Source organism: Eurypyga helias, unplaced genomic scaffold, assembly GCF_000690775.1.
Source record: "Eurypyga helias isolate BGI_N326 unplaced genomic scaffold, ASM69077v1 scaffold2393, whole genome shotgun sequence".
In the NCBI taxonomy this organism is placed as follows: domain Eukaryota; kingdom Metazoa; phylum Chordata; class Aves; order Eurypygiformes; family Eurypygidae; genus Eurypyga; species Eurypyga helias.
Window position 1 is genome coordinate 10,857 of NW_010241682.1, and position 21,928 is coordinate 32,784.

The 21,928-nt window shown below is 39.4% G+C and overlaps 1 protein-coding gene across 1 annotated transcript; it reads right to left on the minus strand.

Moving 5' to 3' along the window:
• Positions 1–1,153: 1,153 nt before the first annotated feature.
• On the minus strand, positions 1,154–21,168 carry DYTN (dystrotelin). The gene is made up of 14 exons (XM_010148814.1): positions 21,123–21,168; positions 18,986–19,060; positions 17,770–17,971; positions 15,624–15,709; positions 14,640–14,728; positions 13,918–13,989; positions 13,486–13,649; positions 11,790–11,901; positions 9,018–9,163; positions 7,263–7,431; positions 5,591–5,661; positions 3,336–3,495; positions 1,813–2,293; positions 1,154–1,257 (listed from the first exon to the last, which is right to left on the minus strand). The coding sequence occupies exons 1-14, from the start codon at positions 21,166–21,168 to the stop codon at positions 1,154–1,156; spliced, it is 1,977 nt and encodes a 658-aa protein (XP_010147116.1).
• Between the last annotated feature and the right edge of the window lie 760 nt (positions 21,169–21,928).

Consider the following 21,928-nt stretch of genomic DNA (forward strand, 5'->3'; position numbering starts at 1 on the left):
CCAAAGTGGTATAACACCTGATAGCAACATACAAAACATTAATACGCCATATCTTATCCCATTATCTCAGCCTTCAGAACCTGTCCCTAAACCCATATGCATTGATGACACAGACTGCACCAATGTATCTGAGTTGCACTGCTGTAAGAAACAAGAGCAATGAAAGGAAAGCAGCGAGCATCTATTATTTTTCTTTATTTTTTGGTTAGAATTATCTAAATTCTAAGGCCTTCACTCACCCATAATTATGTGAAACAAGGCTAGACGCTAGTATGGATTGATCAAAGCAATATAAAATGTTTCTTTTGTGTGATGTCTTCCTTTCTCTTCAAATCCCAGCCTGTTTCCCTCTGATACCTAGTAGTTGCTTTGTTACCAGCTTCAGCAAGTACAATCCACTACCTACAGCCAATTATGTATTTGTTTACAAACTTCTGTGCAGCTTGTATGCATATATATGCCTGTAAGTGTGTGTACGGGCTTCTTAAGTATTTTTAATACTCTGGAAATTTTAGGTATGTTCTGTCAAATACAAAGTACTAGTAACCATGGAAAAAATTACTTTTCTCACATTTTAGATTATGCAGGTAAAATTACATTTTATTAACCATTCTATACTAAACATTACATTCTTATTAACTGTTCTATACTACTATATATGTTAATCAATAATGGAAAGGCTCCTCTAAAGAAATCCCATTCCTTTAAATGTTCAAAGCATCTTTTCCTTTACATATGTACTCAATAGTTTGGAAAAACATGAATATGTAAATATCAAGTATTGGTAAGTCTGACAGTTAAGAACTTTTTCCTTGCTTTAGTCTAAGAAACAATGATGGGATAGAAAATACATCACTAAAACCAGTTGACTCAAGCCAACTCTCACAGAAAAATAGATGTTCCTGAAACACAAGGCATTACTGATGACATAGCAGTAAGAAGAGAGGACAGGACAGTTGTGAACGTCAGTGTAACGTTAATGAAGACATGCTGATTTTCATCAGATGGGCCAATCTCTAACTGGTCAGTAAATGCAGAAATCCATTATGCTAGGTTATTATAATGTAACATCTGAGACACTTTTAAAGAGTCTGACACAGCATAAATTACCTTCAATAGTTCAGTGAAGCTGTAAGATGAATGGCAGTTTCCATCATTTACAAGTTGGTGAAGTTACTTGGTTGATGAGGTCAGAAAAGCATCTACAAACATGCTCAGCTGTAGAAAAGAACTCCTGCTGCAAAGCAGATGGTTGAGCTGAAAAGCAGAACAGTTTTTAAGTCTTTCACAGTGTTTGGATGCTGCTGGATCCCTGAAAAACTGTTTATAAATCTCAAATTAAAGATAAGTGTAGAAACAGCAGTTTATTCCATCACTTCTCTCATTACTTCCTCATTATCAAAAGTGAGATACCCTGGTGTTGAACAAAGCTCTGTTGTGTAAGACCATTGATTACAAAGGTATTTTTCATACTGGAATTCTGCCTGGGACTAGAGTCACAGTTAGACTGTCACAGAAGTGGGAACAGAAAGACCTCCAGTCCCCTCATAAGTTTGCTCCTAATTAACTGCTGAGACTGATTTTCTCTTCTGCGCTTTAACTCATCCTGTTTCAAATTAGTCCAACATGAGTGGGTATATTCCACCTTACAGGAAGATGTTCTACCTTACAGCATAGAGCTGGAGTACTTCTACAGTGGCAAAGGCAAGGTTCTGAGTTTTCTCTCAGGGTTAAAGGATTATGATCAATATTATAGAGTAAACAGGATGGAGGGGAAGAAGATCATGTCGAGATAATTGGGACAACTTATACCTGATTGGGCTTGGAGAGACAATGCATCCTGCAGTTTCATGACCAGCTGCTGCAGTTCCACTTCCTCACTGACTTCCTTCTCATCAGGTGGTATCTGCACTGCTGCGGGAGTAAGAACTGTATTCCTCATGATGCCACTGAGGGAGTTTTCTGCCAATTCAGGCAGATAGGTTTGATTCTCTTCTGCTTTTTTATACTGTCCCATAAAAGGTCTGTCACTCTGCAGGGACTCAGACTCCAGTGAGTCTTCTGAGAGCATGAAGCTGACTGCAGAGGGAACCTCAGGTGTCTGCAAAAGCTGTGCTCTATTTGCAGAGTTAGGGGCCTTCAAAGATTTCCAGTCTGCATATGTGCTAGATGTAGGCCTTATTTGGGCAGGATATAATCCACCCTGCATTCTCCTTTCCAGCAGGACATGTGGATTTTTTGGCACCATATTCTGACACTGTGCAAAAGGATGCTCTGGTGACTGTGACATTGCCTACAACAGACAAAACACAGAAACTACACTGTGAATATAATCGATATTTTGGTTTGCTGGTAGTACTAAAATAGGTAGGAATGGTTTTCTTTGTTTGTTTGTTTGTTTTTTAATTTCTGGTGAACTAAACCAATTCTTCTCACAAATAAAGTAGTTTCCTGCAATAAGATAAAACCTTGTGTTTGAGTTTGGACAAATCTATGTGGCTTTTTTTCCACAGTTCCAATCTGAAGACATGCTTTAATGCCATTGAAAAGTGGGAATAATAATGTTCCAAGAGTAAATTTGCAGCAAAATTATTCTAAAAGAACTAAACTAAGCGAAAAATATATGTGTATATTAAAAACATATCAAACACCTCACACCTGTTACATTTGAAATTCCAAAACTAGGTCGGTTGTCAATGCCACACTTGTACTTAGAATCTTCTAGACAGAATTATTATGGCACATACCATCCACTGCTGAATGCTGAGTCTGGTGTAACTGGGATGCACTGAGCTGACTGTGCATGTACTGGACACGAACAGTGTGTGTGCAGCCAGTCCTGCCTCGTATGAACAGGCCAGTGTCACGCCAGGTCATGCTGGACTCCATGTGCAAGTGATAGAAAGCTGACCAAGTGTGCACTGCAGATGTGTCTGGCTTTTCTCTATGTTTGACCATCCCACTCTAAAAGCAGCATTGCAGAAAATGCTACAGAAACCCCATAGGTGGCAAAGGTGTATGCATTCCCTGTGAAATAAGGGCCTTTTTAGAACTGCAGAGATACTTCAAATGAACAGGAGTAAACACAATGAAAAGATATAAAATATTTTCTGCAAGAGGTCTGTATTACATCCCAGTACAAGACAGCAACTAGGAATGTCAAAAGAGTATTTTATTTATTCAATGCCAACACAGAATTATTCTCTAAGCAAAAGACTGCAATGAGGTATCTAACACTTCTGTTGGAAAACATTTTCTCACTCTTATTGGAATACCCTCTCATTATTTTCATTGCAGGACTATCTAAACATCCCAGACATGGATATCTCTGCTACCTTTACTTCTTGCTTCATTTGCTGCAGCTTCATTTGCAGGTTTTCATGGCTTGCTCTCAGGGTTTGGAGCTTTGCCTCTATTTTGCAGGTTTTGTCTTCCTGGCATTTGTCACGAAATTGCATTTTGTCCTTCCATTTGTTGAACTGCTTCTTCATGTACCTGCTATGGACACAGGAGGGTGGGAATTTTGCTAGATCACACACACACAAATATATGCAGTCATGGAAAAGAGCAAACACTGTAGCACAAAATTTCTCCTCTTCATCAGTTCTGGAAATTTTTGTCAGCTTTGGGGTTATAAGCCAGTATTTCAGGATCTGGGCTGTGTCTATGGAATTAGCAAGAACAGGAGTGTGCTAGATGAGGAAAGATGTGAGCTGAGTGGAACTGTGGCCAGGACTGAGCCTTGCATCTTGGGGTTTTACCTTTCCCATAAAGGTGGCTGCAACAGGGGAGACATTACTGCAGCCCCTGTGTCTAGAAGCAAACTACTTATGGCAAATCCCTGACCTGCAAAAGATTCCCATCATTTCCCTCTGGGCAACAAAGGAGTAAAAGCAGCCTGTATCCTTTTGACTGAGTTCCTTCTTGCTCCTGGTATTCTAAGCAGCCTGTTTGATGATACTAATAGATTCTGCCTAGGCCGCTTGTTCTCGAAAAGATACTGTGATTTTTGCAATGAGAAGTGCCACTCTCCCACGCACACCAGAGAAGATTTAGACATTACCTACTCAGAGCACAGTATGACAAAATAGCACCCATACCTCTGTTCTAGAATTGGGATTTCTCTAAGCAGTCAGGGTAAAAGTAGAATTTGCTCTTCTCCACAGTTTAGGCAGAGACAGACAGAAAAGCTTGTTAACACTACAGTAATAAATCAACTGCTTCATTCACACAGCTGAAATAGTTATATCCCTCAGTCAGTTACATCCAGAAGTTCATCTGATTCACTTTCTTTTGGGTATGCGTTGGCTCACAGGCAAGAGCCCCATCAGGTTCACTGGAATTCTACAAGATTTGTCTGAATGGGGCAGCTAGTCAGACCTTTTAAAATTCAAATGAATATTACAGTAGTCCCTTATAACAGCATTTAATGGGTATTTACTGTAAAATGCTGACTACCTTCAAGTAAGAACCAGTCCTCTGAACAGGCCCATAAATACTGGAAGCTGGTCCACAAATAAAGACAAAGAGCTTCCAATGAGTAGTGTGATTCATTCACCCAGTTACATGATAAGCTCTGGGTCTGAGGGCAATGCAGTATTTCAGGAGCAGGATTCCCAGATATCCTCTCAACTATTGCTAATCTAAATGAAAGCTGAAGATCTTTGCCATATCTCTTGATTTTCCCATGTGAGAATACAGGATGAGGTAAGGACACAGACCTACAGTAGAACTGCAAGTGCTTTGCTCTAGTCTTGGAGGGCCCTGGCATGAATTTGGAGCAGCAATTACACATTAACTTACTAGAATGGAACAAAACAGGAATGGAGGGAACTGAACACACATAAGGAAATATGGATAGCAGATTCTGGATCAAATTCTACACTTTGCTGTAATTCCATTTGTTTCAGTGGGCACAGACATGATTATATCTACAGCACATTTATATATAATTACAGAAATGAAGGAGGGGAAAGTGAAAGAAAAAGGTAAGCATGGTTGCCCATACACCAACAACCCCACCACTCCAACAAACAAACAAACCACCCAAGAAAGCTGTACTTTCAGAATTACTGTTTTATCATGTCAAAGTTATGAACATCAGAAGGGACTTCTGTGATAATCTAAGCTGTGGAATTTGTACCAGTAGTTACTGTATTAAGCCTGTAATCTCTATTTGATTTACAGTGTATTTTTTAGAAAGATATCCTACTTTGATTTTAAAAACTCATGACAATTATTACTTTTTTAAAATTAAGCCTTATTCAGAGAAAAATTCGAAAAAAGTATGCTATTCTGATATTTTCATGTGAGTTAACATTTTTTCCCTTAAAACCAACTTTTAGAAATGGAAACTAACAACTGCAGAAATACTGATGAAAGCACACCACAAAGCTTTGCTTTGCCAGAAATTGTTTTTCCAGTGATCTCCATTTGCAATTTTTGTTGCTGAGTTTTTGTAATTCATTCCCATTTGATAGAATTTTTTTTTTTAATCTCAGAATCTCTAAACTATGGAAAAGTCATTTGCCCTCTAGCTCTTCACTGGAGCAGCATTGCCCACCAGTCTTCAGCCACTGTATTTACCCACCTGCCCTCATTGTGAATGCTTTTGATGGATTCCTGCATTTTTAACACATCTGCTTCGAAAGAGGCTACTGGCTATAATAAAAAAGAGAAAAGTATCTGTTCATAACTTGATCAGCAGTAACGTTTCATTTTCTATGCAAATTTTGCTATAAGAGGGCATGGCAAATTTGGGATTTGGTCTGTTTTGCAGATTTACTAATTGACTTTTTTAATTTAACTGACTGCAATCAACTGATGCATTAAAGCATTTCTAATGGATATAAGAATGGACTGGAAAATTTACAGAATAAATTCTTTGTCCTATGGCAAATTCTAAGTGGATGAGAATTTGTTTTGTTTTAAATTAGAACAAAAACTTCATTCCCTAGAAATTCTGCAAAATAGAATATTGTGATTTGGGAAGTCTCTCCAAGTCCCACAGCTGCTTTGGAACAAGGAGAGAGAGGGATAGACTGGATGATAGACAAACACTTCCTTTCCAGGTAACCTGCTTCAGAGGCATGGTATAAGATGCCAGGAAATTATGAGACTAAGAGCTCTGTCCCCAGGACCTCCAAGCTCATGGATTCTATTAAAAGCTATCATTGGACTTAGGGTCAGCATCTTTTTAAGCAACACTGAAACCATCTGCACTATAAGATTTGGAAATCATCATAAAACCGTTCAAAAAGTATTCTCAGCCCAGAGAGAAAATGAACAAGAGAGCAATGCATGTGACAGAATCCCACTATAGAGATGCAGGTCCTGTCTTGCTGTCTTCTAAAATGACAAATGCCAGCCATCAAATGACATGCTTAAGCAACGTCTGCCCACAACTTCTGCTGCAGATGTGTGCTGGCTGATGCTATGCCTCGAGCTGGGCAGCAGATCCCCAACAGACCAATGGTCTTCCAATGGGCAGCACAGGAGTAGCAGCCAAAGGAGCGACCTGACACACAGAGACAAATTCTCAGTTACTGCACCCTTGGCTTCTGGGAAAAACAAGATTAGTGGATGACACAAACTGGTTTGAACACAACCCAGTGTTCCCTATATTCTGAGTATGTGCAGAGCTACAAACCTCTTAAATATAGAAAGAAAAAACTGCTATGTAATTATTTTTATCTACACTGTCCTACCCACGCCTCTAGCATTTCTATGCAGGGAACCTGGAAATGAATCAGTGGAGAGCTTTTATGCATGAGCTATTTTAGTTGGAGTGGACACTACTCTGGGTTTATCCTTAAGAACGGCCTATTCTGTCCTCTTGCTATTGCCATGGTGACAAAAGTGGCCTGAGCCTAGTAAGAATTCAGGCATTCTTCTTTTACATTGGCTTGCAGTAGGAGGAGATGATGGCATTTTCTCCTGTCAGAATAGAGAGAGGACTCCAGTCTTATTGTGTTACTCTAAGACAACCTGAAAAGAAAAAAAGTAATAGGGCGAATCCTCTTACAAATGCTTCTGAAGGTCATGGAAGTCAAGGAGTTAGGCACTAATCTTGGGAGGGCATCACATTCAAGCTTCACTAATTTTTCAATTTCCACTTTCTTTTCCATAAGTGAGGAAATAACAGAAAGGTGAAGCTGCCCATCACATTACTTTTTCATTGGTAATAAGAAGGCAGTTACATAGTTACCTTGGTAGGCCTTCCTCTCAGCTTTAACACTATTACGGCTTCGTATTTTGCTCACCTGAGCTTTTGTCTTGCCTTGCTCTGGTGTCTTGCAGTTATTTCCACTCTTCTGCATTACAGTTCTGTTTTCAGATACAAACTTGGATGACTCCAGGACAGGTCTGTCCACTGGGAAAGACAGGTTTTCAGGGCCAGGTAGTGGTGAAGCACTCAGTTCTGCAGGGGGACTGTATACCAACAGAGAAATAATGAGTAGAGGAAGGATCAAGACTTATGTGATGCTGGCACCCAGAAAGATCAAAATAAAACTAATGCACTGTAAATAGACAGACAGAAGAAGTATGGTTTAGCTATGCCTGCTGGCATACTTTGGCCAAAAGAATGAAATTCCTTAAAACAAATACCACTCTTTCAAGGGAATCTCAACAACAGTTCTTCTTTCCACCCATGTAGTATCTGTGCAATTTGCTGCTGCTCTTTTTGCTTCCTTTAGCCAACAGCTAAATATCTTGGGAAATTCCTCTACAAGATAGCAAAGGGCCAGATATCCTGCTGTACAGTCCATACTATGGTAGGAAAAGCCCGGGTACCTACCAGCCCCACACAGACCCCTGTGCATTCATGGCAACCTCAAATTCTCCTTTCTCTCATTGCTACCCAAGCATTAGGTAAGCAAACCCCCACAGAATTACAGAGAAATCTTCACTGAAGGATTAAATGACATTCAAAATGAAGAAAGAGTTTTTGTTGCTGAATTCAAGTGGGGAAATATGAGCAGCAGAAAATGTTCTGCATTTCACCACGTTCTAAAAAACAAACACTGAAATAATATTCTCTGTGCAAATTACCATAACTATCATCCACTGGTCTTACTGTATATAAAAATGGGTTTCTAACAGCAATGTACTTACCTAGCAATGGAACACAATCAAGTTTTATAAATGGATTTTTCTCCTCCTTCACACAGGGATGAAATTAATTCTTTTAGAGAAGAGTGACCATTTTTTCCTATTTCAGTCTCACTGAAGCCTCATTTGGAGAACACATGAGATATAAGAGAGCTGCTAGGTCTTTATATGACTAGGGAGGAATCTCACCCTTCATATGTTTGTAGTGCCTATCTTGCATAATCTTTTCCTTTGGTTTCTATACCTAAATATCAACCAAAATCTCAGAGCAAGGAAGGAGCAACTATAGGGAAAAACAAGATGACTTCCAATCTCATTAATCACTGTGATTAGTGGAAAAACAGTAATAATGTACATGTTAACTAAAAGCACACAAAATAAAACTGATCTGAAAGAACTGGAGTGATGAGATTAGCTAATCACTATTGTGAGCAATTCCAGAGGACTTCAATTCAGTGGCACTTGAGTAGAATGACTGTCAGTAGAATGACTGTCAGCACTATGGGAAAGTATTCACACCTAATTCCAATGAATTTGTCACAGCGGAGGCGCTTAAACCCCCAAGGAATTGTGACAGGTACTAAATATTTGCCATGCTTGACCCTAGACGGAGCATAAGAAATGGCATGGAGAAAAAGAGATGACATAAGGAAGGAGGGAAGGAAGACACAAGCATGTTATATTTTATAAGACAACTGGTCATTAGGTTGTCAGCATGGTAATCATGGTTAAGCTACAGAACAATGTGCAGCAATTTTCCATTTATGATTTCCCTTTTTAATGGAAAAATCATGACATGGTGTCTGTCATAACAAAATCACTCACCCAAAGGACGTAATCAAGCAATATCCCACAGCCTGACACATTATTCAGAGATTACAAACTCATCAGAAACAGAAACTCACAAAGCCTTTTTGTGAGTAGGGAAATGCCTCTCCTCCACTATTTCCAGAGCCCTCCTTCTCTGAGCTTCCTTTCTTCTGCAGCGCTCTTGAAACAGGTTGTTCCTGATGGTGCGGAGAAAGTGCTTTGCATTCGCCTTTGCTGACATCTATTGGAATAAGGGATAATAAAGAAAGGTCTGAATTTCCAAGCAGGGGCTGCTCAGAAGTTAAGCACAATCCAAGGCAAAGGCAAGGCATAAGAAAGCAAAGGTTCACCTGTTCAGCAATCAGAGAGGTTAATGGGGGCTGTCTGAGCCCTAGAAGGGGAGCTCAGCTGTATGATGGTGCAGGACCACAGGCAAGGGCAGCTTCCGTTCTGTTAGGTAAGCAAACCACTTTGCCTGGGCCCAATTCAGGCAGCCTGGAAATGCTTAATGCAAGGGTTTGGCAGTTACAGTGATTAAGCTCACGGTCACTATGATAATTCTGCCCAAGTAGTATCTAAGTTTCCTCTTAATCAACTTCATTTGTATGAAGTGTTAATTGACACAGCCTGCAGTTCCTCACGTACTCCTCTCACACAACACAGTAAAAACCACGCTTCCACTTGTCACAGCGGTGTCAGGCTCGGGTACAAAAACTAAGCTCAGTAGCTGTGTTACAGGAGGACACAAACCAATTCTGCCCCAGGAAGTGACTGCTGCAGAACATGGGGCGATCCCTGACAGACTGGACAGGAAAAAAACATGAAGAAAACATTCAGCATGCACCCATGTCATTTCTCAACATGGCCATAACATTACCACCAGGTGTCAGCACGGTAAGGAAAAACGGTGCTGGTATTCCAAATTCCGACTCAGCAGCCTACTCCTCAGTAAAGACAATGTGAAAACTTACCCAGCCAAGGACAGCATCTGATGAAAATGCAAGGTATGGGAAAAGTGGCTTGATACTGATCCTTTTATGTCCCACACAAAAAATACAAAAATGGTATCTGTCATAGTCAGTAGCTTATCTTTTTAATTTTGGTATACAAGAGTAATATTTCAAGGGTTAGTGTTAGAGTAGGGCTTCACCAAGGAAACCTAAGATCAGTTATCCAGTTGTAAAACTGCAGGAACAGTGTGGGAAAGCTCCGTGTCAGACAGTATAGGAGAGGAAGGTGACTTCATTTTAAAACAAAACTGATCTCACTCACTCAAAAGCACTAACATACATGCGTCCAAGTAGTCTTTCCAGCATTCCCACACCAAGGTGTATGAATACATATGGTATGGCCATGATGACTCAGAGTGACTGGGGGGACAAGAGATGCCAGTTCTCCTTAAGCCTCCTGGGTTCCTCTTAAGTTTGACCAAGTGCTGGTTTTAGGATGTGCCTTTAGCTCCCTTAGGAGTTGGCAATGATTGTGATCTTTTTTCTCCTTATTTAGATGTCTTATAGGTACTGGTCTAGTTTTTCACCTTCACATCATGGTCTCATGATGGCATCTTCTGATGGCAGTTTGTTCTTTGTTTCAGGCTACCTTTTGTTTTCCTGATTTGGCTGTCCTGAGAAGCTCTGTGTGGAAGTGCTGTGATCTTGCTGACCAGCTAGCTAATCTAGGCTGCATCATCTCCTGCCTTGTATATCCCTTCTGACCTTCCTTCTGGTGCTTCCACATCCACACACAGGATTCACTCTCCATTCACACCAATTTTAATGTCTCTATTAGAAATCTCTACATGAGAAGTTCAGTTGCCATTTGAATCTCCTACTTTCTCACAGAAGGAGGATGAGGAATGAACATGTATCTGTTTTTTTTAATGCAGATATTAAGTATGCAGATATAGTTTCTCACAGTGTTAGGAAATAGGGTTTGGTTTTCAGAAAGGGAGCAACGAAGTGGCTACAGTTTAACGTTCCCCCAGACAAGAGGTCACTGCAAGCACAGTCTAACATTCTTAAGTTTTGGTGCAGAAACGGGCTACTCAGATAGCTTTCACGTTATGTGCAGGGTTTCAGTAAGGAGATCATGAAGTACAGCTTACTAGAAAACTTTCATGGGTGCTTTTCACCTTGTTTAGTGGCACAGAAGAAGATACTGTTATATAGATCCAAAAAAAACACCCTGTCTGCATCTGTGTGCAAGACCTAGAATCTCCCACAAATTCCCTGTGTTGAATTTCACCACCCATGTGATGAAAGCACAAGTTGCCCACGTAACAAACACAAATTCCCTGTGTTGAATTTCACCACCCATGTGATGAAAGCACAAGTTGCCCACGTAACGGATCCCAAGTAGGTGAGCTTAGTTGGGTCCCTGCTGCCTCTTTGTGCTATGTCTGTAACTCAGACACAAATGAGCCCAAAAGGCTTACAATAACGTGGAAAAGCTCTGAGAGAAGGGAAATTTCGTGTGGGAGTTTGTACAACTTCATGATGAATTACTTTCTGAATGAGTCTGCATTGGGATTGGGAGGAATAAGCACTGGGACGCACTGAAGGCCCTTTCCACAAATTTAAGGATGATCTGCAAATGGCAAACTTGCCATAGAACTCCTTGGGAAGAGGCCTTGCACTATGACATTTCATGGCTCTATTCAGTTATTTCTGAACAAAACACTCCTTCTAAAGTTAGAAGCCCCCTTTTTCCTTTCCCTGACTGACTGTTCTAAGATTAATAGTACTAATATGTCATAGCCATTATGGCTAATACATAATTTCATAATCAATGCAGCTCAAGAGTCTAGTGCCTTCTTGCCTGCATGAAGAGCCTGGCCAGGGGAATGAATCAGTACAATGGGACTGTACCTGCACACAGTGTTCCACAACAGGATGAGACACCTTATGTGGTTTGCTGAGACGGCCAGTGAAAAAGCAGACTTGGCAAAGGTCAAAATTGAAGCACTTCAGACAGCGATACCTGTGAGGAAAAACAGAGGGATTAAGTTAATTCTACACAAGAAAAACCTTGGTGTAAGTGAGCTTGGTTACTGGAAATCCAGATCCTTGGGTTCTGAAATGCAGAGAAGTACCTTTGTTAGGATAATGACTTTCCTCAGCATTCTCTGAATGAAAGAGTTATTTCATCCAAATGACAGTGGACTATTCTCCAGGACCCACTAATGATTCTGATATTATTTATTTGTTGCATTGAAACTCAGTCCAGGGAAGAAACAGTTGTTCTAGCACCATTTTTGAGAGTGCAGTTACATCTTCATATGCTTCTTATGCACCAGGTTATCTCTATTTGCTGCTCTCATGGAACTGTAATACCACTGCATTACTGACATAGGATTTGCAACTTCGCAAAAAAATAAAAATGCAAAAACCAAAACCTGCAAGCTTACTATCAGTGAGAACAGAGTAACAATAAAATGTTTTTCTGAGCATTCTTGTCAGTAGGTAATGGATAGTGTTCTTTTTATACCATCAGTCCATTTTATACCATTACTTAGATGAGTAAGATGCTAAGATGGATAACTTAACTAGCCTGTTAATACACCTGATTATGGGACAAAGAACTAAGGAATGAGATACACAGGTTTAATTGGCTTTACCACTGAATTGCCAGTTTACTTTCAGTAAGTCACCATAATCATAGAATCATAGAATGGTTAGGTTTGGAAGGGACCTTAAAGATCATCTAATTCCAACCCCCTGCCATGGGCAGGGACACCTTGCACTAGACTAGGTTGCTCAAAGCCACATCCAGCCTGGCCTTGAAGACAGACAGGGATGGGGCATCCACAACATCTCTGGGCAACCTGTTCCAGTGCCTCACCACCCTCTCTGTGAAGAATTTCTTCCTGATATCTAATCTAAACCTCCCTGATTTCAATTTGTACCCATTACCCCTTGTCCTGTCACTACAGGCTCTTGTAAAAAGTCCTCTCCCAGCACCCTTGTAGGCCCCCTTCAGATACTGGAAAGCTGCAATGAGGTCTCCTCGGAGCCTCCTCTTCTCCAGGCTGAACAAGCCCAGTTCTTGCAGCCTTTCATCATAGGAGAGGTGCTCCAGCCCTCTGATCATCTTCGTGGACTCCTCTGGACTCACTCCAAGTGGTCAATATCCTTCTGATATTGAGGGCTCCACAGCTGGACGCAGCACTCCAGGGGGGGTCTCACCAGAGCAGAGTACAGGGGCAGAATCACCTCCCTCGACCTGCTGGCCACACTTCTCTGGATACAGCCCAGGATACGGTTGGCCTTGTGGGCTGCCAGCGCACACTGCCGGCTCACGTTCAGCTTTTCGTCCACCAGTACCCCCAAATCCTTCTCCTCAGAGCTGCTAATCATGTCTGTGCTAGTGAACTAAAAAGAAGCAGGATGCAGGCTTGAACACTAGTATGTGATGGTTATTTCTTTCCCTATCTTACTTGTTTAATTAGATTATGAAAAAAAAAAAGTCTGTTGCTTAATACAGCAGTCTGAGACTATAAGGTATCCAAACAATGGTAAGAACTATTGATGTGGATGCTATAGACTACAGTAACTACTGACGCACCTGAGGCCTGTGATGGGGAAAATTTTGCACACTCTACATCTAGCTTGGTGAGAAACCATTTCTGTGGCTGATAATCTGTAACACGTAGGGAGCCACAGGAGAAGAGCAGGCTCTGATCTCAGCCAAGACAGGAATTTTTCTTCAACAATTGCTGACTTCAGAACCTGGAAAAAATACACGTCTCAAGTTCAGCTATTTACTTGAAAAGAATTGGTGTCTCATCTACAATGTCTAATAAAAGCTCTGATAGCATAGATTTTGCATTAATGTAAAATGTTACTGGGTTCTAAAGGTTTTGGAATAAATGCAAATCTTCAGATGGTAGGACTGATGATGAGTCCTGCCCCTTAAAAGTAGATATTGGTGGATGTTACACAGTGACATGCTTACAATATTCAAAATCATTTCCCAGGACATCAGAATTTCACTCACCCCATGGAAACAGCTGCGAGTTGCAATTTCCACACAGGACAGAGTGCAGCTTTCTCCCACAATGGTTGGGATCTGCATCAAGAAGAAAGGCTCAGAAACACTTCAATAAGAAACAGATGTTCCATCATGCTCTGCTGAGATGGTGACAGCACACAGACATAAAGCACCTATAGAAATGCCATTTTACGTATTGTTCTGAAGAAAACCTGTTCGTATTCATACCATCACTATGCAATTCATAGTTTAGTATGTGTCAAAATTATTTGCTTCCAGCTCACTTACTAAAGTGGATCAACATACTATGTTGCCATACAAAATTACTGAAGGACACTGGGATTGAACCTCAGGGGTCATTTTCAGTTCCCATTTTCAGCACCAGTTCAGCTGGAAATACCTGTATGCTAAGGCATCTTTCTGCAACCGTAAGCTGTTCTAGTGAGTACAGACATCTGAAGTTTGCAGTCGCTGTTCCCAGGACCTGTAAACTCAGGCAAAATGAATGCACAGAAGCATTGATTCGAGTGGTTACTGTGACTAAGAAAAGCTCAGAATTTGATTCTTTTACCTCCTTTGCAAGGTAGCTCCCTAGGTCCACAGAGTGCCCTACTAACTTCAGTCCCATAATGTAATTAAACATCGAATGTATCAACCACATACTTTTTTCTCCGAGATTAGGATACTCCTTCAAGATATGTTGTGTAACAGCACTGCACTGACCTTACCTGATTTAAGTCTGTTAGTAGGCTTCTCAGGCCACTGCGGGTAATCACGGCCACCTTCCCATCAAGGACAGCATAAAACTGGAAGAAAGCTGAAACAACCAGAGGAAAGAAACTGGAATCCTGGCAGAGCCTGAAGTGTCTTCTAGCTACGTATTCTCAAACTACCTACATAATGATTACATGATGATTACATGATGATTACAGCCTGTCAAGTAAACCACCCAAAAATGTTCCCCTTTAGTGTTCATTGAACAGACACTCAGTGACTGCTGTGATGATACTTTCTTCCTACAGGCAGGGGAATGAGAAGGAAAGCAAGGAAATTATGGCAATTCCTTATTCCTGGCAGTTAAGACAGGTAAAGATGAAGGAAACAATGAGTTTATTTTCATGGTGTAAGAATAATATTTAAATATGTTTATACAAGATACGCGCTATTTAAACTGAATTGTTAATTCCAAATTGTACTCCGCAAGAAAAAACACACTATGCAGTGGGAGACTATGAGGCCAATATGCCACTTGCAGTCTGTTTGTTCTCCATTTTGAGTATTTAATTCAGGCAGAAATCTTTGTGCTGCACATTGCGCTGGACTACCTTTACCTGTTATACTTAGTTCTTCAAGCACTTTTGTCTAATGTTAAAAAGGCTCTAAAAGCTTCCTGGATCAAATACATAAAATTGTTTTCTAATCCAATGAAGTTTAAAACTAGGGGTCTTCTGTTCTTTTTGGCTAGGCAAATAGAAATTTGCTTTCATTTTTAAGCTCTAGCTATCTTCAAATTTACTATGACAGACTCTGTGCAAAGATGGTTATGGACATTGACGGGAAAGTATTCTTCTCCATCAACCTTTCTCTACAACTAAACAGTCAACTTTATTGCATGGCAGAACTGTATTCTCTTTTAAAGTAAAAAAATTACAATGGAGATTTTTCTCAATGTTCAGTATTTCTAGCAGTGTATAAAATCATGTATTTCTCACCTCTGTATTTAGCCAGTAGAGTGTCTCCTGAAAGGGCAATTAGGGCAGCTGCAGCACATTGAGTTTTGATATAACCAGTTCCAGATCTAGGAGAATAAAATGTTATACAACGTTCACTGAGAATGTAAAAACTGAAATCTCTAAAGAAAAAAATATTATGTTGGAAGACAGCTTCAAAATTCATATCCTTACATGTATGTTCTTATTCTATGTATATAACTGATGTCACATTTTAGTGGTATTTTATGTCTAGAACCCTCTGCCACTGAATATAACCACAGTTAACGTCAAGATGCCACGTAATCATAAACCAAAAGGACAGCCTCTCCTTCAAAGTCCACAAATTCCAAATAAAATATAATTTTATATTCACAATACACGTCCTAAAAGGATCCTGCTCTTTCTTTTGTGGAAAGCCTTCCCAAATACGGAAGGGAAAGCAGGATTACAATCTGGTTTTTGTATTGTATCATCAGGCAGCGTCACTGTAGCCCCAGATCTGCACTGAGCTTCTCCTGGGCTGATTTCCTTTAATTTCACTGCAACTCAACTTAATCAAAAGGATATATGCAGGAGCAGGACTTTAGTTTTGACTGTTAGATCATAAAGAATGTAGTTTAATGTAGATTTCAAGTTTGTCACATAGGCAAAAATGTTTCTGTTGCTTTATGTGAAGACAAAGCACATATGAATTGGAAACCATAAATCAGGAAATCCTGGAATTCTATGTTTAAGATATCACTTTTGCAAAGCAGTATTGCACTTCAGAATATCATAACATAAAACTGTCTTCAAGAGTCTTTATCTAAACTTCATTTTTACAGAGCATACTGCATAAAGCTGCAATATAGTTTCTAAAGTATGAGTTGCATGGGAAATTGTTGGTCAAAAGTTTCTAGATTTTGACTTTATATATTTAGTGTTTTCCAGAACTTCCATAGAAAATAATCCAAGATTAGAGATGAAGTATATAATCAAAACCCCTTATGATGGCTTATGTAAGCTCATTAAGTAAGCTACCACACAAACATGGGAAAGCCCTTATATGCTCTTGCCATGAAATACTTTCCAATATTGGTAGTGGAGAACAGTAATCTACAGAGAAAACATGATTAGAAGAAAATTATAAGAAGCTTTTTCTATCCTATATAAATGGGAAGAAACTAGGGATATTTTTTAAAGAAATTACAGAAAAAAAGAAAAAAAACCTGTCCTAAGAAAACAGAAAAAAAACCCCAAGATAGTCCTGTTAAGAAGATTCTTCTAAATTATTTGCCTACAGTGCACACAAATTACAAAATACTCTTGATGTTTTTAGCTTTGTTTCACAATACACCGGTTTATTCTAGCCTTAACTGATTTTTAAAGTACAAAAAACATCGTTACATGGGACCTTAAGCAGTAGTGGTTGTATTATTAGTGAATAGCAATTACAAGAAAGTCCCGCAGACCACTTAAACCTCACTCACTTTCAGTAAAAAAACTTTGGTCTGATGTGGAAGGGAATAAATTTCACCTGTGGTGAATAAATTGTAGAATGAACTTAGGCTCTGACTTCCAAATCTGATACAATCACAAATCAATCCTGCCTTCAGTGAATTAATTCATTATTCACAAAGAATACATGAGAAAAGTGTAGTCTGTGAGCTGCTTCCTTATTATTCCTAGAATCTATGTGCTGTTCACAGGAGCTAGCTGATCAGCTTAGTTACAGGACAGTAGTTTGCTTCATAATTGGTTTAGGAGCTTTCTAAGCTGGAGAAAAATGAATAATGAAAAGTGAATGGCAAATTGATCTGTGCATGGCTGCTGTCATTCAAAGGCAAATACGGATAGTTTTTCAGGAGTGTATCAAAATATCTTGGCAGTCAAAAGAAGAGCTACTGTCTGTAAAGCTCTTCACAGAAAAAGTTAGCATGGACTGGCAGACATCTGGACTTCCAGATAATTCTGGAAACATCTGACCACTGTTTCTCTCATAAAGCTTTGTGCCTCATATTCCTATAGCTGAACTACTCCCATTGAGTATAACATGAAAAATACCATCGAAGTGTGAGAATTGCATACAGAAATGGAATATGAGTGGCAGAAACAGACTTAGTCTAGCAGCAATTTGTGATGGATTTATGTTCATTCTTCCTCTCACCTGTCATACATGGCAGTTAGCAGGCTCAGCGTGAATTCAGCAGCTCGTGGATCTACCTGGCCTGGTTTTTCTAATCTTGCCTTTTGGAACAGTTTCATCAGCATTCCAGAGATCTGTTGCACTTTCAGAGAAATCTCATTTTCCCTCCATCTCTGTTCACTTGATAGGATGTGCTGAATCAGAGAAACATCAATCAAATCCACTGTGGGAAAATTAAGGGAGAAATGAATGAGGATCCCTGCCTTTTCATGAATGGAAGCTCAATTGTTTTTTATTAGATGTACCTAGCTAAGACAAGTCTGTAAAATGAAATCTAAAACAGTATGCAACATAAAAAGGAAATAATCTGGGAAAGGTCTTGCTGGGTTTATGGATGTAGCAAATCTTGTGAGGCTACAAAGATAGAAGAGCTCAACTAAAATTCTCTGGATGTGATTTTCCCTTCAGGAAGGGAAGAAAATAACATGATTAACTGCATCCAAATTATAGACCTAACCTTTCATTACATGTATAGATAGCATAAAACTATGCACCATTCAGGCCAACAAACTAGTCATCTTTTCTGTGCTACCCTGAAGACTTCACTTGCAATGTTGTGCATTTTCAGAAACAGACTCTTTCAGGTGGAAAATTCAAGATTTTCATGCGTTTTAGCTCAATATGAAATTTACATCCAGTAATTTCAAATTGAGCTAGGCGACCAGAGTTTTGTTCCACAATGCTTTGCTTGCATAGAATTCACACTCACTTCAAAGAGAGGGAGAACGGGTGCTAGCCAGGGGTTTTCTGGTCTATCAGATTTTATTTTGTTTTCATTAATACTTACAGTATTAATGATGATGCCTGTCAGTGCATTTTTGATGACCCATGAATATTTCAAATAAATCAACTCCTAAGAAACACTTGAGAGTTTGACATTTAACAAGAATAATACAGATAAAGATTCATAATTGCCGGTGATGTCTACATAGCAGTGTTGCAGATGGTGATAATTTGATTCTCCCATGCCTTTAGAATTTTACTAATGTATTTCCACTGACATTCAAAAGGGGGAAAAAAATCAATTTGTATATGAAGTACTATCTTAAGTGCACCCAGAGATTCTCAGGTGGAAAATGAGAGAGCAAAGTAGCATGATACATCATGGTGACAGCAACACATTTTTTTAACAGATTCTTCTTCCCATCAAAGCACAGAATCCTATTCAGTTACTAACATTGGCATAGACTTTGTATTGAGCGTAGTTTTAGGGCTGTTCTGTAGACGGAGCTATGAACATCATTGAAAGCCTCTGTGAAAGAAAAGAAACACATTACAATAGGGTGGTTTGCTTTAAAAAAAAAAAAAAAGGTAGAAAACGGGATTGTTTAACTAAAAATCAAAATAATCAAATTTGGACTTGATCAAACCCCACAATATTTGGAAAGAAAGAAGATTTTAGGAAAAAAAAAATTAAATGTAAATTAATTTTTTTCCAATGGCTTTGTGGGGAAAATGGTCTTCTTATGACCAGTGACACCACAAGTCATAAACACAGTATTTAACATAGAGAGCACACTTGCTTCTTTTGGAATCAAGTCTTTTCATGGACCAGAAAAAAGGATATGCACTGTGCATACTTTTGGCCAAGATCATAATGAAATAACATTTCTTCAGAAAAAACAGAGATGATGTTCTACAAGGAGCAGTTTGTCACTCTGCACAGCAGGGTGGTTGTTTTGGATGCGTATTGTTTCAAGCATTAAACAAATTTTCTGTCAAGATCAACATCTGGGACTCGCCGAGAAGATAAGCAGTTTTACCAGAGCAACTGGCTTTTGACACCTCTGTTTAGCTATCCCACTCAAGCTGCTTGACTAAATCCCATACCCTTACATGATTTCAGCTCATTCCTTTCACATCACTAAAGGATGTTTTTCCACGTGAGAAGTTAGTAAGTTCTGAACATGACCTATCCCTGATACTTTCCACATATAGCTAGAACTTAAAGACAAAAAAAAAAAAAAGGGCTTGTTCACAAAGCTTTAGAAACTAGAAAGGGATTTATCAGTTGTCCTCCTGTCCTCAGAGACTGTTTCTCCCTGTATGTCAGAGGAAGAGCTACTCACAGTTAATCAAGGTCAAAGATAAGTAATAAATATGCATAACCGAGTAGAAATAACTCATGAAACTCTACCTGTTTAGTCTGGAAATGAGCCAATCTGTGTGCAATGGTTTCCCACAAATGCACCAGGCTAATGTTAATAGTCAGGAAATTACAGGCTTTTCTGGTTCCCAGATGCTACCTAAGATATAGAAATAAGCCAGTATCTGCTACACCATCTGTTTAGTCCTGCTCTTGTCATACTATGTTTTGTGATATTATTTGGAGACATAGTGTAGCATGTCATACAATCTGAAAAATGAGTTTTGACTTCCATGCGTCATCAGTTCTCTTTCTCCAGTAAACTGATCCAAATCTCCTTTGAATATAACAGGAGAGACTCCCCCAGTTTTCAGTAGGCTATGGATTAAATTCCAAATGCTTATTTTCAAATACAAATGTTAGAAACATACACATGATCAAACTCACACTTTCCATGTGTAAGACGACTTTTTAAGTGGAGGGAATCTGTTTTAGTAGCCATCTGTTACTCACTTCAAGTCCATCCTTACAGACAAAATGTGCCCCCAAAGTAGGGCATTCTGTGCCTGTCAAGCACAGTTCCAGAATTAACTTGTCGGAGCACAGAAGTAAAACAGCAGGTAAGGAAAAAAAAGCACAAACAAAATACAAAATATTGTAGGATTATTATTTATGAGAGGCTATTTAGGGGCACTAAACTCATTTCTCATCGGAATGGAGCTTCCCCTTCAGACAGAAAACAGCATGGAATCATTCTGCAGTGGATCAGATTTCACCTGAAGACTCCTACATGCTCTTTGCTGAGAAGCTGACAAAGGAATTCCTACACATACAGAAAAGCGTGCAGTGATTCCTGACATCTCCAGCTGGTTAGCTGCTAGTTCTGCATTTTGCACTACTTGTTATGTAGCAGATGAAGTACCCGCTAAGATTTTGCACTCCAAAAGGGAGTGTGTGGCCATGCTTCATGCCTCATCACATGTTCTAAATTACAGAGCACAGCCCCTGTGCACCTAACCATTCCATGAGCCAATGTGACAATGGCAAGGAAAGTGCTAGGTCAGACCCAAAAGTAAAGGTAGGACATCCCAGTGTAATTTCTCATTTATGTGCTACAGCACAGAGAGTCTGCAAGTACCATGACTTCATTACAATCTAGTAGTTCTGTTCAAACAGACACAGAAATGTGTGGTGAGAAAAGTTTGGAAAAATTGAGAAAAATCCTTACCCTGCAAATCTGGATCCATTTGAAATGAACAGATGGCATTAGGCATTCTATAACAAAACAAACCAAAGTGTAAAACCACGTTATCTAGACAAAGATATCAAGCCATTCCAATCAAACCTTTTAATATGAACAATTTACTGGGTGCATTTCAGAAATGAAATTAAACAGAATTACATAAACCAACATAATAGTTTTGGTGCCAAGTGCAGAAAAAGCTCCAGAAAATTGCATGCTCTCTGCTCAGGATAAACTAGGAGTAACTCTAGTAACAGCAAAATTGTATCAGGGTGAAAACAGCCCCCAAAATGGTTTCAAGTACAGGAAATTGGATCTTTCACTGTTGAAGAGTTCAGTGATTACATACAGGATTACTACACAGTCCATAGTGCATCATTTCAGGTCAGAGAGGGCATACCTTTACACCAGACTCTTCCCAAGATTCACTGACTGCAATTTCTCACACGTTTATTTCCTAAAATTTTCAAGCAGAACTGGTTTTCAGCTGAGCTGACACAGTTTCTTTTTGAGCTGAGAAGAGAAGAAGGAAGCATAACCATGAATCTACTTCTTTACACAACCCTGAAAGCAAAAGTAAGTATGGCCCTGATGACAATAGAAATTTAATGTATCCCCTCAGGATTTATTACATTAATGCTCTAAACAATGTAAATATTAATTCAGTGCAGTAACTGTCTTTCAGTTAATATTAGAGTTGAAAAACACTAGGTGTAACTGATCTAACTTACATGAGACTCTCAGGGCCTCATATATGGCTTATAGTGGGGAAAAAACAGAAATTAGAAAAA

What these genes read in the sequence shown, in the direction of transcription:
- DYTN (XM_010148814.1), bottom strand. Translation starts at nt 21,168, where the DNA reads ATGCCTAATGCCATCTGTTCATTTCAAATGGATCCAGATTTGCAGG. An exon ending in TTGTGGAACACTGTGTGCAG is followed by an intron (nt 9,164 to 11,789) that starts GTACAGTCCCAT and finishes TTATTCCAATAG; the next exon opens with ATGTCAGCAAAGGCGAATGC. An exon ending in CCTACTCACAAAAAGGCTTT is followed by an intron (nt 7,432 to 9,017) that starts GTGAGTTTCTGT and finishes GTTGGTATACAG; the next exon opens with TCCCCCTGCAGAACTGAGTG.